This window comes from Cataglyphis hispanica, chromosome 2 (genome assembly GCF_021464435.1).
Source record: "Cataglyphis hispanica isolate Lineage 1 chromosome 2, ULB_Chis1_1.0, whole genome shotgun sequence".
Classification (NCBI taxonomy): Eukaryota; Metazoa; Arthropoda; class Insecta; order Hymenoptera; family Formicidae; genus Cataglyphis; species Cataglyphis hispanica.
Window position 1 is genome coordinate 10,804,348 of NC_065955.1, and position 16,133 is coordinate 10,820,480.

Here is a 16,133-nt window from a genome sequence, read left to right on the forward strand (position 1 = left end):
CCGTTATTTATCGTGAAATATTCATAAAAGCTGTATTTATACAAATATATTTAGAAACAAAATGACAAGAGAAAGAGAAAGAAAGTTTGCGATGTTGGGAAATTGGGATGATTGGTTGAGAGAAATAATGTTGATATTAAATTTTTAGTTTAAAATATTTTAAAATCTGTATTATCTATGATTTAATCTCTACTAATAATATAAAAGTTCGTAATATATATTTACTATAGCATATGTATAATGTGTGCAATAACATGCTTTTTTTACAGGTTATCAAATGAGAACTTTTTTATCTTTACATAAATCTGAATTCTCTTATTCTTATATATATCTGAATTTAAAATAATAATTTGTGTATCCTTAATATGATAAAGGATCGAATTGATAACAAAATTTTAGGAAACAATCTTAGATTTTACATATGTACAATATATATCAGATTTATTAAAATATCTTAGCAAAATAATCTACTTCTACAAATACATATTTCTAACAAGCATTGTAATTTGCTTTTTGTTATTATACTTTCAGCTTCTCTTCTTATTTTCCGAAATTGGTAGTTCGTCTATTGGTACTTCTTTACCCAGTTGTCCCAACTATTTCTACATTTTACGTCTTCCGCTTTTTCGCATACCTTATTCACTCTATTAAAATATTTTCCCCAATCACAACCCTTTAGTACCTTCTTATTGTTTTCGCACTCGTAATATAATCTGCAGTCACATTCGTGAAAAGATATGGAACCATTCTCTGTACAATGGCCAGGTTCAGTGGGATCGGGAGTGACAGGGGGGGAGTCGCAATTAGCATCTTTTTTGTTCATACATTTGAAATTTGTAGGGCTAAAATGTTCATCTTTCTTACACGATTTAGCGATCCAATCGTTATTGTCGCATACGTAATATTTTTCACATAAACAGTGGTGGCTCTTACTTTCGCCTTGACGACACGTATTTTCCAAAGGACACTTATCGACATTACCTTTAACGCATCCCGATGCTAGTTCAAAGATCGATCCTTTCGGACATTCGCGCAAGGCTTTCTGATTTTGTTTACATTCGTAATATTTATCGCATTGGCATTCGTGACGGATATAATCACCGTTCCTACACTCGACCCCTGAATTTGGTATGCACTCTCCATTTACGGACTCTCCTGGAACGCAAATTTTCCTAGTTTTGTCAAAAATCTGTCCGGACTCACAAACGCGCAGAGCCTTCTGATTATTTTTGCATTCGTAGAATTGGTCACATTGGCACTCGTGAGGCAGCAGATCGCCATTGTGTTTGCAGTCACCAGGTACCCCGCAGTCCGAATTCTCGGGGCTAACGCAACCACCCCAGAATTTACTAAATTGCTTGTCGCCCTTACAAACTACCAACTCCTTTTTACCACTTCTGCATCTAAAAAATTGTTGACAATTCGATTTATCAGCTATCAATTTCGGCGGACAAGTGTCCTTTATCGGACATTCGTCTTCTGCTTCATTTGGGATGATCACAGATGCCGCGGTCCGTGATACCAGGAAGGCAATGGCGATTAGATATATTCCTATATCGAACAAAAAATATTGCGATCAAATTAGCACTTACAATCGAAAAAAGTTTATTATTTATATACAAAATTTGGATTTGTGTAAAAAATTTCAAGGGGTATAAATATCTCAATTGATTTACTTTTCCATGATCTTTATTAAAGACATTTGTTCTTACCCTTCATCGTCCTGCTTTACTCGTATTTGAAAAGAAGAAAATATCGTATTGTCTATAAAAATATCCCATTAACACCTCACTTCGTTTAGATACATAACTGACCGAATTAAGGCGTACCCGCTTTTATAAATATGCATCGCGTTATCACAAAATACAAGGAGAGATTATCATATCTGTTAAAAAAGATTATCAGAACTATATACTTATTTTTTATGAAGCTCTAATTACATTTCCTCGATTTCGTATAGGTTCAGAGAAAAAAGACAAGCATATATTTAGTAAGGGTATAATATAAAATATTTATTTTTCATTAAATAATAATAAATGTAACACGCGTTTTACATACAAATAAGTTATTATATTAATTATTATATATTAATTTAAATAAAATTGTATAAATAATTTATAAAAATTACAATTTATATATTTTCTAATTTTTATAAAATTTTCAAATGTTTCTTTTGGATTCTTTTTCAATTTTGTAAAATTATTTTAATTACTTTATTATTAAATATATATTTAAAGAAAGGAAAAGAATAATTTATTTTCTTCATTTTCCTTTTATTGTTTTGATTCATACAGTATACATTTGATTTAAATTGCAAAAACTTATTATGATTTTGCTGTCTATGAATTTGCAAGACAATCAGTTAGCATGAAATAGCACTTAACTAATATGTCTATATGTCTATATATAGCTATATATACTTATGGCCTTGATTGAAAATATACATTTTCTCTTATTTAGAAGATTATTATCAGCGAGATTATTTCATATATTTTTTATAGATTTGGGTAATAAATAATCTTTTTGTAATACATCATGCGAATTGATAAGTTAATGAATAATGATGAAAGAAAAATTGAAATTTTATTCATACCTTACATTATCCTCAGTCAGCTTGTCATTAAATTTGATTTTAATTAAACATTATTATATATATATTTTTTTTTATTATAGCTAAAAGATATAAAAAAATGTATTAATTATACGCATTAAATAAACCTTGATTATGACTTTGAACAATAATCAATGAAATATTTTATCATCAATTTTTAGATACGGAAAATCCATAACATGAAATAATTCGCAATACCTCATTTATCTAATGATAAGTATTCATCGGCTCATGGCTAATGAGATAAACGAATTCTATTTATCGTTCCAAAATCTTATGTTGCTTTATCACAAGAATCACAAAAAATAAAAAACTGAGAATTAGAAACCTAGCGAAAGTAATCATTTTAACATCAATTTGATGTTATTTAATGTCAAAATGACTACTTTCTCTATCTGGTAGCTTCTAATTTTCAGTTTTCTGGTTTTTGATTCTTGTGATAGAATCATTATATATATATATATATATATATATATATATATATATATATAATTTATATATATAATTATAGTTACAGGTCACATCAATTTCAAAATTCATTAAAATCAAAACTTTACTAGATAAATTTGTTAAAAATATTTTGAAGCAATTTGTAACAGATTATTTATTCTTTATCAAATTTGTAATAAACTTGTTAGATTCGTAATAAATTTATTTTTGTTTGTAATTGTTAAAAATATTATTATTATAATTATTATCATTACAAAGATAAATTTACTATAAACAATTATAAAAAATTTTTTATTGAAATGTTATTGAAACTTTTGTCTTAAATTATTTTTTTATGTATTGTATTTCTTTTTAACTTAAATTATATATAAAAATATAGCTAATAGAAAAAATTAAAAATGTATTATTTTTTAACGAAACTTATTTTATCAATAAGGTATTTTATCAATAAGTTAGGATGTGCCAAAGTCCGAATTTTCTATAATCTTGCGGTATCAGAGCCAAAACCTTGAAATTTTAAGTGGCGATATCTCAATTCATTGTTATGATTTTATCAAAAGCATATAATCTGCATCGATAAAATATACATAATAAGTAAATATAATTTAATTATTTAATTTAAATATACATAATAAGTAAATAAATATAATTTTTAATAAATATTTTATAAATTTTCTAATATTTCAAAACTTTATTAGACCCATTTAAATTTTATCAAATGCTCCATGATATCTCGCTGAATAAGAAAAGGGAAAATAGAAAAAAGACGATGAAATTCTGCTCATCGTGTAGATATGTTAATTGTTAGTATATGTTAATTGGTAGTATATTAATTATAGTATATGCATAATTGTAGTATATGTTAATTGGTTGGTTTTATCTATGTATTGCTATCAATTAATCAATTACGTGATCGGTTACGCATGAGAATATAAAAGAGATCTCTTCACGAACGATGAAGTAATTTTATATCAGAATGATTTTGCATAATCAATCTTTTAATGATACTCCGATATTTTAGGTATTTAATATTATCTTGCTATGCAAAAATAAAATATAGGATTAATTGGTGCACATATTTTTGCATGTTAATATCTTGCGTTAATATCTTTATTAATATCTTATTTTTACGTACAGAATTCAAAGAAATTTAGATAAAAAGAATCTTATCTTTTCATTCAAGAGGTGATATTAATTATTAAAATCTTTTAGAAAAAGCATTTAAAATAAATACGATAATATATGTATATGTATGTTCGATTTTATTATATGTATGGTTAATGTTTTATTAGTCTATAAATTAATATTTTTTTTTATATTTTTACATTTAAATTTAATTAAAAATTTAAATATTAATATTTAAAAAATTTAATCTATTTTTCAAATATTTTTATATAAGTTTGCTTAAAAAATGCTTATGAATCACACTAATATGTATATAGATGACTAATCATGTAATCTATTACAAGTTAATATATCTCAATGACTAATCAAGATAATTTTAAAGATTTTTGATAATGGTTTTAACGATAAGAAAGAATGTATAATTTGTAACATATTTTAAAAAAGTAAAGAGTTTCCTTAAAGTTTACTTTAAGCTTTTTTTATTTCACAATATATGTTCTTTTTTGTGAAATTTAAAAAAATGTCAGAATAAATAAAAACATTTCTTTTAAAAATTGAAAAATTGAAAAAATAAATAATTTATAAAAAGATTTAACAAAACTGCGTAAGCACGAAAAGGAAAAAAATTTTCTCTCATCTTTTTCTCTCATTTTCTATTATTTTCTTTTATTTTTCTATATCTTTTGTCTTGATGGATTAAAGCAACATGCATTATATGTACAACATCTATAAGTGTATTATATATTAATATAATTTTTCTTTATTAGAATATCAAATAAACTTTATCTTGCTTATTCGCAGATTTTAGCTTATATGGCGTTTTCAAATGTAACAGATTTAATCGCTCTTAGAGCGATTAATGACATCATTATATATTATCTCTGCCAATGAAAGACTTGAATTCATAGTAAAATATAGTGATTAATTGATGACAGTTGATTAACCCGTCCATTCGAAAAAACGCTATTATATATATTAAGATGAGACTTATATTAAGAAAGACGAAGCTAATAACTTATAGCTATCTCTCTCGGATCGTATTTCAAGCGCTAATACATCTTATAATATTATTAAAATTCAACACATTTAAACTCTTTAAAAAATGTATTTTGTAACATATTCCGATTTTGAATATCATGATGTAATTACTATATTGCTATATTCTTTTTATTTCAGAACTTGACTCCTCTGGCCAATATTGATATCTCTAATGCGCGTCTATATATTCTTAAGTCGATGACTTGCTTAAGTAGCGGAATTTTTCTTGTATACATCATACGTATCTATATTTTCTATATGACAATTTAAAAACATGGCTACCATATGAAAAATGGATTGGTTGGTTTGTACCGTTTGTACGCTGTAAACAATTTCTTATTTAGTTTATCACACTACTTTTGTGTTTTGTGTTGTTAACTAGACGAATCGCTGACTCGCAGAAACGTTTCTGGTAGTCTGGACCTAAATCGAAGGACTCATTAAGAACGCCAAATAATTCTCGGGAGTGAAAGCCGCGCGAATTCGCAATAGCACAGATTCTATGTTTCTCACGAGCGATTAATATTCCGTTCTCTTCTATTATCTGGAAAGACTTGCTGCAAAACCGAGGTATACTGCAAATTTGTGCAGAATGTCTTCCTTAATAACATCGTCAGAGCTTCTTAATTAAGATTAAAATCTTTCTTTAATTTCTTTGTGTATATATATATATATATATATATATATATATATATATGTGTGTGTGTGTGTGTGTGTGTGTGTGTGTGTGTGTGTATATATATGTGTATATATATGTGATATATATATATATATATATATATATATACATATCTGTTGCAGATGCAATTAAGAGAATACTAAGAACTAGGATGTGAAGAACTTTAGAAGAAGTTTTGTAAACTTTATTGTTTGCAAGAATATTGATTCCTGATAAATATCCACATGGATACTGCAGATTTTAATACTATTGTGCATCACCCAAGAACCATCATCCACTTGGATGTTGACTGTTTTTACGCTCAGGTAGAGATGCTTAGGCATCCAGAATATGAGGGAAAACCATTAGGTGTTCAGCAAAAAAGTATAGTGGTCACTAGCAATTATTTGGCAAGAGAATATGGAATAAAAAAATGTATGCCAGTGCAAGAAGCATTGCGTCTATGTCCAGAATTGGTCTTGGTAAATGGCGAAGATTTAACACATTATCGTCATTATTCAACTAAGGTATTTGAAATTCTGCATCGATTTACACCGTTAGTGGAGAGACTGGGCTTTGACGATTATTTTCTTGAAATAAGATCAACAATGGAGAAACAGCTCAAGTCTCAGAATGATTCAGAGTTTGATATGAACAATTTGCGCACAGACGAGGAGCTAAAGGAATCGGATAGTAAGATATTTGGACCTTCAGATGAAGAATGTCCATGCGATTGTCATACACGCTTGATGATTGGCTCCAAGATAGCAGCTGGAATAAGGAATCGTATTTATGAAGAACTACACCTAACTTGTAGCGCTGGAATAGCACATAATAAGCTTCTGGCTAAATTGGCAGGATCATTAAATAAACCAAACCAGCAGACATTAATATTTCCATGCAGTGGTCCAATGTTGCTCTCTACAATAGGCTCTGTATCCAAAATACCTGGTGTTGGACAAAAGACTATGGAATTACTGTTGTCAAATAACATAAAAACAGTAGACGATTTACGAAAAATATCTCTAGAAAATCTGGAATCGAAAATTGGTGTTGATTTAGCAAGAAGATTGAAAGATAATGCAGAAGGGATCGACGAGACAGTGGTAAAACCATCTGGAAAGAAGCAATCCATAGGTTTGGAGGATGGATTTAAAAGTGTGTCCCTAGTGGCTGAAGTAGAGTCACGATTAGGTGCGCTATTGAGGAGATTAACAGAATTGGCAATGGAAGATGGTAGAATTCCTATTGCTATGAGAATAACAGTGCGGAAACATGATTTGAAAAAACCTACTTGCGGTAAGAGAGAGACCAGACAATGCGCGCTGCCAAAACATCTTTTACCGTCCACAAAAACCGGCATGTATGATCATAGTAAAATGTTAACGCTCGCCATGAAGCTATTTCATCGAATAGTTGACGTTTCCAAACCATTCCACTTAACATTGTTGGGAATTGCATTTACTAAATTTGAAGAAAGATCACATGGCAGGAGTAGCATTACATCCTTTTTGCGCAAGCAGGTCGCCGTCCATTCCGTTTTAGATATCAATTCTGAAGAAGGCATTGCAGAAGTGAATTTGGGATCACCAATGAGTATCAATCAAGACAGTAATGATAGCCTCGATCAGTCAGCAGCGAGTGTGATGAACACTTCTGCGTCAAGTCTCTCGTGCTCACCAATTTCAAAATTGTCAGGCGTAGCAATTAGTCAAAATACAGAGGACGATTTGCAGAACGAGGTAGAACCATTACCGAAGAAGACCAAGCTGGAAGTGTGGTTGAGCGGTCGTCGAGAATCACCGAGTAACGAAATGGCTGATCTTAGACTAAGCCCATCATCGCCCATGCAATTGTCACCCACAGTGGATACTACAGTTTTCAGGACTCTGCCCATCGAAAGGAGAGATGTCACGCGTTCTTGGCCGACAACCAGCAAACCAAAACCAAACAATATACTTAAATATTTCATAGCCAATAAGTGACAGAGCTTTGTAACTTAGTATTGAATGTCATTGCTCTTATATATGGGCTTGAATTGAACATTAAATGCCAGCACCGAGATGTGAGCTTTAGTTTTCAGTACTTTGAGTGCTAAATTTTAAAATATAAAACGAGAAAATAATATATGTTACATATAGAATTCTTATACAGGTCTTCTGTTCTAAGTAATACAACTTAAAAATACTTGCAGTGTCCAAAAATACTTGCAGAAAATATAATATTTTATTTCATTAATAATAAAAAAAAGGAAGTTTATTGTATTATTAACATTAATTAAAATCGAGTATTGTGTGTAATTGCACAATACTTCTTATTTTAGATAATTATTTCGAATAATTCTTATTTAACGCTCAAAGATTATGCTCTGAAATTTTGACATACATTTAAAAATCATTCCATATAAATTTAATTTCTTTCTCTGACTTTGTCGTGCGCGTTTTAACTTCTCAAACAAAGTACAGTTGCAGATCTTATATGACAAAAGACATCTGTGTTCAATTGCATTTAACATATATTTTCGTTCGTTTGTTTTTTATATATAATATATATACGATTAGAAGTTCGCGCGCGATCAGCGAGAATATAGGTGTAATGATAGCATATATGCTAGTTTTTTAGCAATAGTTTATATTACTTTTTATTTTTGAACAATGATGAAAAGTATTGTGATTACATTTTGAGTTATTTGTAGTTACAATTATTTTATTAATATTATTTTATCAGAGAAATATACTTAAAAAAGCTATTGTAACTCATTCTTCAATTTTTATTTATTCAATATTTTGTTTATATTGTAACTGATAAACAAAAATTGTTTAGAAGATAAACTATCAAGTACAAGGAATAGAAAATACTTCAATTTTTACATTTTTCATTGCTTTCATTGCTTTCATGCTATAACGCAAAATGTGAGCTATATTCATTTAGTATTATGTAAGTACATGATTTTCATATGAATGTAATACACATATTAAGACAAATATTTTTAAACAAAACTATTACAAAAAGAATATATTATACATTTATCTTATTTATATAACAAAGTTAGAAAATGTATTAAAGAAATATCAAGATATGCCTATCAATTCATATATAATTAAAATAAGGTGCTGACATTCGATGTTGTGATTCTCGATGGATAAATAATTTCATAAATTAACTTTCTAAGAAGAAAATTCTCTCTATTTTTAGTACTGTTATAAATGTTATCTCATAATTAAGGATCGAAATCGATATAATTTCGGCGAACTTAGTTTTTCATGCTGCAGTACGCGAAAGACAGTCATATAATCAGCTGTTGTATTTCTATTATCGCGATTAAAAACGGATATTTTTGCGTAGTCTGCAGTATCGAAATCTGAAGTTAGATTAGTAAATAATATCGTTTTCGAAAAATACTGCTTATAATATACGCGTCGCATATCATGCGAGAAATATGGCTGGAAAGAAATATTCGGTTATTCCCGTCAGGACTAAGTACTGGCGCGGAGCTTCATTAAAATATATAAATGTATACGTGTAATTACTCACATGCGCGCGCGCAAAAAGAATTTATTAGACAATCATAAAGTTTCAATGCCACTTCTGCTATGGCACAACGGTGATTCTCGCACACATGCGTACACATACAGTTAAATATATAATGTATATATATTATATATATTATATGTATACATATATATGTCACTGACATGTCATAAAAACACATTCTTGCTGAGCGCGAGATACGGGACGTCCACGATGAGAGCTGCGATTTTACTTTTCACAGATACTTAAAGGATCCTTGTTGTATACGAGTGAACAGATCTACAGGTGATAAACTGAAACGATGTAGCTTTTGTATTTACAAAACAGAATATTCATTAAGATTGCATATATTGTTTAACAGAGAGAGAGCCAGAGCGAAAGAGAATAAGTGTGGTATAAAATATCGAACGCGCAATAGCGGCTCTATGGAATTTTTCTATTTTTATTTATTTACAACATATATATATGAAACGGTGTTGTCTTTATTTTAAACTTCTGGTTGTGAATATATGCATATTTTATATGGACTTGTTTATGCGGGAAAGAGGCAGCGTTGCGAAATACGATAGCTTGTAAACATCAAGGTCGAGATCAAATGCAAAACTTCGTGTTTGAAATAACAATATCGTCTCGAGAATATTTCAGGTATCTCAATTATACGACGAAGATGACGATTGACACTTTTGCAAGTGACAGCGCAACGCCATGGCTCGTATTACTTCTGATTTATTTCAATAAAAAAAAAAATAATAATAAACGAAAAAAAAATTTTAATTGTACTACTCTATTAATTATCTATGAACCTACCAAAACGAATTTCCTTGTGATTGTGTTACTTATAAAATAATTACTTGTAGATATTGTCATATCTCTTATGAAAAATGAATATGTGTTAAAAATGTTTAATGAAACGCTTGGAAGTTTATTGAAACGCATAAATAATTAAAAAATATACTTATCAAGTTAATCAAACTAGTAAATTTATTAATTAAAAAATATAAACGAATGCGAGATTGAAATAAAGTTTTGCAAATATCTATCATATATCAATCATTGGAAAATTGAACAGCCATGTGCGACAGCATATACGTAATGTAAAATTAATATTTTTCACATTTCCGATATTAATATATTTCATCGTTAATATTTTTTTTATATAAACGTAATTTTTTTAGAATTTTCCTAAAATGTATTTTGTTATAATGTTTATATATTTTTACATATATTTATAAATTAAAGTAAATCAGTTACATAAATAAACTAAAATAAATTTTTATAATATAAATATATATTAGTAGAGAATGTTTCTTTAGTATATCTCCATTTTTTTCCTCAGAAAAATATTTGCACTATAAATTAAAAATCTGTATCGCAATCGGTTAAATCGCGCATAAATTACGATTATACATTTTAGCAATGTATATTTTACTTCTGTTCTGAAACAATGATAACAACTATGTCCGGTCATTAATTGTTGTAGCTACCGACATATCACCCTACCTATCACATTGCACGTGAGATACATCAGAGGCCAAACAGATTCGGGTTTTTTTTTTATGTGGACAGTATCTGACCTAAATTTAAATGCCCGATGGCATTTCCTTAATTGTCATGTTTTACGCATATATATAACCAGTGGTAGACCAGTGATAAATTGGCGTTTAACTTTTAAACTTTTGAAGAAAGTAAAAAAAATTTGTATTTCGTATTGATATTGTCTAGCAAAAATGTTGTTGATACTCTGTATGTTGGGCGTTGTCGCGATGCATGATTTGTCAGGTAAGAATTTTTGTCAATAAATCGTTCATTAAAAAATTGAAGATATAACATATTAATAAACAAGTGTTTATATGACCAAACTGGCAATTTATTGTTTGATTATTATATCACGACGTTTCGACCATATGGTTTTGGTCCTTATCAAGTGAAACTAAAATTAAAAACAATACAATAAATAATGATAGTCATGTTACAAAGAAAAAAATAGGATTAAGCAACTTACGTTATAATTAAAAAGTAGAAAGAGAAAAATCGAAATGTCAAACTGACATTGTGTCAACCACTATGTTTGGAATACTGAGATCAACTAAACGACCTTTATTAATTTATCGTATATGTTGTTTAAATTCTCTGTATCTTTTTGGGAATTAATAGTGTTGTCAAATTTTTTAATAAAAAACATTTCAGCTATTTCTCTCTTTCTTACATGTTTTTCGTTATGTAGAATATCAGGCGCTGACCAATCGAAGTCATGATCAAATTTTAATTTGTGTTTGCTAATTACGGATAAATTACTTTCGTGCATTTTTATATTATTACAATGTTCCTTGACTCGGGTGCTTAAGTGTCTTTTTGTCTGGCCAATATACGAAGCGCTACAATTCTTACAATTTATTTTGTAAACAACCTCCGTTCTATTGCTAATAGGCAAACTATCCTTGCCGCGTTTAATCAGTGAATTTAATTTTTTAGGTATATTGTAAACCACTGTCAGTCCCATATTTTTAAGCAACCGACCAACATCGTCACTCAAGCCTTCGACAAACGGTAGTGCGATGTAGGAGGGTTTGTCTGTATCAATTTCCCCATCACGTAGAATGCTACTGCTCCGGTGTTTCAAAAAATTCAGTCTCTTACAAATATAACGATTTACAGCCCTATGGGTTCTCCGTTATCACCTATTTTAGCAGATATTGTGATGGATGATTTGGAGACACATTGTTTGAGTCTACTTGGGTTTGCGGTTCCTGTATATTATAGATACGTAGATGATATTTTTGCTATTGTTCCACGTGCAAATGTTGACGAGATTAATTTGATTTTCAATAGTTATCATCCACGTTTAAAATTCACACATGAAATAGAGTCGGATTCATGTATCAATTTTTTAAACACCAGTGTTATCCGTTCCAACGGAAAAATTTTAACAAACTGGTATAGAAAAGCTACGTGTTCCGATAGATACATAAATTTTTATTCGAGCCATCCTTTTAAATATAAGTTGAACACCATTTTTAATCTTGTTGACCATGCTATTTTACTATCTGACGACCAGTTTCATGGAAAAAACATTGATGTCGTGAAGCAGATCTTACTTAATAATTGTTTTCCGACACACATTGTAAATCGTTATATTTGTAAGAGACTGAATTTTTTGAAACACCGGAGCAGTAGCATTCTAGGTGATGGGGAAATTGATACAGACAAACCCTCCTACATCGCACTACCGTTTGTCGAAGGCTTGAGTGACGATGTTGGTCGGTTGCTTAAAAATATGGGACTGACAGTGGTTTACAATATACCTAAAAAATTAAATTCACTGATTAAACGCGGCAAGGATAGTTTGCCTATTAGCAATAGAACGGAGGTTGTTTACAAAATAAATTGTAAGAATTGTAGCGCTTCGTATATTGGCCAGACAAAAAGACACTTAAGCACCCGAGTCAAGGAACATTGTAATAATATAAAAATGCACGAAAGTAATTTATCCGTAATTAGCAAACACAAATTAAAATTTGATCATGACTTCGATTGGTCAGCGCCTGATATTCTACATAACGAAAACATGTAAGAAAGAGAGAAATAGCTGAAATGTTTTTATTAAAAATTTGACAACACTATTAATTCCCAAAAAGATACAGAGAATTTAAACAACATATACGATAAATTAATAAAGGTCGTTTAGTTGATCTCAGTATTCCAAACATAGTGGTTGACACAATGTCAGTTTGACATTTCGATTTTTCTCTTTCTACTTTTTAATTATAACGTAAGTTGCTTAATCCTATTTTTTTCTTTGTAACATGACTATCATTATTTATTGTATTGTTTTTAATTTTAGTTTCACTTGATAAGGACCAAAACCATATGGTCGAAATGTCGTGATATAATAATCAAACAATAAATTGCCAGTTTGGTCATATAAACACTTGTTTATTAATTTATTTACTGGCGACATTTTTAAAATTAAACATAATATATAACATATTATTCTATTCGTCATTAGAGCAATTATTAAATTAAGCTTATCAATTTATTATGTTTATGTAATACAAATAATGTATAATTTTTACTAAGCTAAAATTATTATTTGTGTAGGTGCTTGATTTATTAATTAAAAAAATATAAAAAATGTTTTTGACGCAAAAAATAATTATATTATATTATTCCTTGATATTTCATATAAAAAAAATTTCAATGTTATTAATGTTATAAATTAAAATTATTCTATATCTCAAATAATAAAAATATATATTATGCATATATATATATATTATGCAACTTTTTAAAAGGTGCTTCTTCAATGGATACAACAGAACCGTCCAATCAAATACCAAAAATCGTGGGTGGTAGTTCTGCCTCTGAAGGACAGTACCCTTATCAAGCGTCCCTTCGTTTCCACAATCGGCATTTCTGTGGTGGTTCTGTCATAGATAAGCGATGGATCCTTACAGCTTCTCATTGTTTGTCAAGGTACATGTCATCGCGGCTATAAAAAAGACATTATAAAAAAAGACATTATAGAGATAATAACAGAAATAAAGATAATAACAGAAATAATAACATTTTCAATAATATAATTAAAGAATTATAAATTATGTTTACAAAAAAATTTCTACACAATTTACTTTTCGTTAAAACTGATAGAAAAGACATATAATATATCATCAATGAACAGCAAATATTTTATTATTAACGATATAAAACTAAAAGGCAAAAGTTCGTAATCAATAAATTGATTTTTATATATATGCATGACTAGAATTTCATAATTTTTATTAATAGTTTTAATGACACGGCTATCACTGTCGTATTGGGCACAAACACTCTGGATAAAGGTGGCGACGAGTATTCTTCGATCAAGAGATTGGTGCATCCGCACTACAATTCCGCCTTTATATGGAACGATATTGGATTAATCAAACTGGATAAAGACATTGTCTTTGGAGACAAAGTGAAACCGATTGCCCTGCCCACTAAAAGATTCGACAAATCCGATTATCCAGCGATACTATCCGGCTGGGGTACGACCAATGTAAGTACATAAAATTAATTAATTAGATGTCATATACTATGACGTAGAAATTATGAAGTATTTCTAATACATATCAGTTTTTTTTACGTATATATCCATAAATATATATATATATATATATATATATATATATATATATATATATATATATAACGCTATCTGTTTACTATTTTCCATTCGAGATTCTTTACTCGAGATACATTACTCGTTGATGAATTAATTACGCTCATTTTGATAATGATTATTTCGTGTGGACTGTTATCAGTATCCCGGGGAAGCGCCAAATGAATTGCAGCACATCCAGCTCACGGTCATCGATCAAAAACAATGCTTAAACACCAGCTTTCGCATCACCAACAACAATATCTGTACACTCAATAAAAAGGGCGAGGGGGCTTGTCACGTAAGTGCACTAGCCTAATTAAAGTATTTCGAAGCATATTTTTCGTCGTAAAAAGACATTTGATGTAACTGATTATTATATTTATTTTTTTATTATATTTATTTATAGATATTTTTTTCACAAACATTAATAAGATATAATAATCTTATGAAAAATATGCACTTAATCGCAAATCTTATACCAAAAAACTTTTACAAACTTATATTTTAGAAAAAAGCAAAAATTGTATATTACATACACATACATATATAAAATTATAAGAAGCTAAAAGAAAAATATGTAAAAATAATATGATGTTCTATTTCAAAAGAGAGAATAGATTTATTTTTTTATATTATATATAGGGTGACTCTGGCGGTCCTCTAGTAGCAGATGATGAGCAAATCGGCGTGGTATCCTGGGGAATCCCTTGTGCTAGAGGACGCCCAGATGTATATACACGAGTCTCTTCCTATATGAATTGGATCAAACAGCAGCTCGAGGAAGACAATACTGTATAAGCGATTATATATTAGTAAACGAATTCTTTATACAAATTGACAAATAAAAAAAAAGCAGAGATAAGAATTTTCAACTAATTTTCGTATAAATTTTTCATATATAGATCGTAAGTAGAAAATTAGCTATCATAATAAAGCAATAATAAAGTTGATAACAACTGTATTTACTTAATTATGTTCATATCTAAGCGTTTACGATCTTTTTCAACGTTCATGGTTTTAAAATCACTTTTGTGTATTATCTATTCATATCATATCATATATAAATATATATATATATATATATATATATATATATATATATATAATAAATGAATATTAAACATATATATTTTACGTTATCTAACATCGTTTAAAACATATCTGACAAAAAATATAAATGATAATATAATATAAATGGAATCTTTTTTAAAAAATTAAATAAAAATTTGTTCATGCAAATAATGAGCAATTTTGTCGACTGAGGCGATATCTAATATCTCAGAAACATTGTCGGGAACTTCGGTTAAAGTTCGCACAATTTTGCAGCTGCCTGTTGGAGAGACTAAACAAACGTGCTACCATTGCTTATATTATGCAAAATTATTTTTATTTCAGCGCAGTTTCTTAATATGAAACCACAAGAGCTCCCTCGTTAAGCTGGAGCGATATTGAATAATCGACAATTAAAAAGATCAAAGAAATGGAACACAATACGACAATATTATGGGATTCAAATTATATTAATAATTTTAAAACAAATAATAGAATAATAAAAATAAAATAGAATAATATTAAATGTT

General features: G+C 28.9%; 3 protein-coding genes across 7 annotated transcripts; 2 read left to right on the forward strand and 1 right to left on the reverse strand.

Moving 5' to 3' along the window:
• Positions 1-424: 424 nt before the first annotated feature.
• LOC126858861 (peritrophin-48-like) lies at positions 425-1,839 on the reverse strand. Its single transcript, XM_050609486.1, has 2 exons — positions 1,713-1,839; positions 425-1,551 (listed from the first exon to the last, which is right to left on the reverse strand). The coding sequence occupies exons 1-2, from the start codon at positions 1,717-1,719 to the stop codon at positions 566-568; spliced, it is 993 nt and encodes a 330-aa protein (XP_050465443.1). The 5' UTR covers positions 1,720-1,839; the 3' UTR covers positions 425-565.
• Positions 1,840-5,426: 3,587 nt separating this feature from the next.
• LOC126859133 (DNA polymerase iota) lies at positions 5,427-9,419 on the forward strand. Of its 2 annotated transcripts, none has more exons than XM_050610117.1 (3): positions 5,427-5,528; positions 5,607-5,794; positions 6,026-9,419. In XM_050610117.1, the coding sequence occupies exon 3, from the start codon at positions 6,128-6,130 to the stop codon at positions 7,865-7,867; it is 1,740 nt and encodes a 579-aa protein (XP_050466074.1). In that variant the 5' UTR covers positions 5,427-5,528; positions 5,607-5,794; positions 6,026-6,127; the 3' UTR covers positions 7,868-9,419. The 2 variants fall into 2 exon arrangements, with proteins under 2 accessions (XP_050466074.1, XP_050466075.1); XM_050610118.1 differs by having other exon boundaries at positions 5,488-5,524.
• A 1,286-nt stretch (positions 9,420-10,705) lies between these two features.
• On the forward strand, positions 10,706-15,556 carry LOC126859181 (chymotrypsin-1-like). 4 transcript variants are annotated; one of them, XM_050610222.1, is made up of 6 exons: positions 13,062-13,182; positions 13,255-13,507; positions 13,706-13,886; positions 14,199-14,448; positions 14,714-14,851; positions 15,196-15,555. In XM_050610222.1, the coding sequence occupies exons 3-6, from the start codon at positions 13,717-13,719 to the stop codon at positions 15,349-15,351; spliced, it is 714 nt and encodes a 237-aa protein (XP_050466179.1). In that variant the 5' UTR covers positions 13,062-13,182; positions 13,255-13,507; positions 13,706-13,716; the 3' UTR covers positions 15,352-15,555. The 4 variants fall into 4 exon arrangements, with proteins under 4 accessions (XP_050466175.1, XP_050466177.1, XP_050466179.1 ...); XM_050610218.1 differs by lacking the exons at positions 13,062-13,182; positions 13,255-13,507 and adding an exon at positions 10,706-11,192 and having other exon boundaries at positions 15,196-15,556; XM_050610220.1 differs by lacking the exons at positions 13,062-13,182; positions 13,255-13,507 and adding an exon at positions 10,706-11,192 and having other exon boundaries at positions 13,730-13,886; positions 15,196-15,556.
• The last annotated feature ends 577 nt before the right edge of the window (positions 15,557-16,133 follow it).

Bases quoted from the DNA above. Each gene is read 5' to 3' on its own strand.
- LOC126859133 (XM_050610117.1), top strand. From the start codon at position 6,128: ATGGATACTGCAGATTTTAATACTATTGTGCATCACCCAAGAACCATC.
- LOC126859181 (XM_050610218.1), top strand. From the start codon at position 11,141: ATGTTGTTGATACTCTGTATGTTGGGCGTTGTCGCGATGCATGATTTG. The intron at 11,193-13,705 runs GTAAGAATTTTT...ACTTTTTAAAAG, and splicing joins CGCGATGCATGATTTGTCAG to GTGCTTCTTCAATGGATACA. The intron at 14,449-14,713 runs GTAAGTACATAA...GACTGTTATCAG, and splicing joins CCGGCTGGGGTACGACCAAT to TATCCCGGGGAAGCGCCAAA.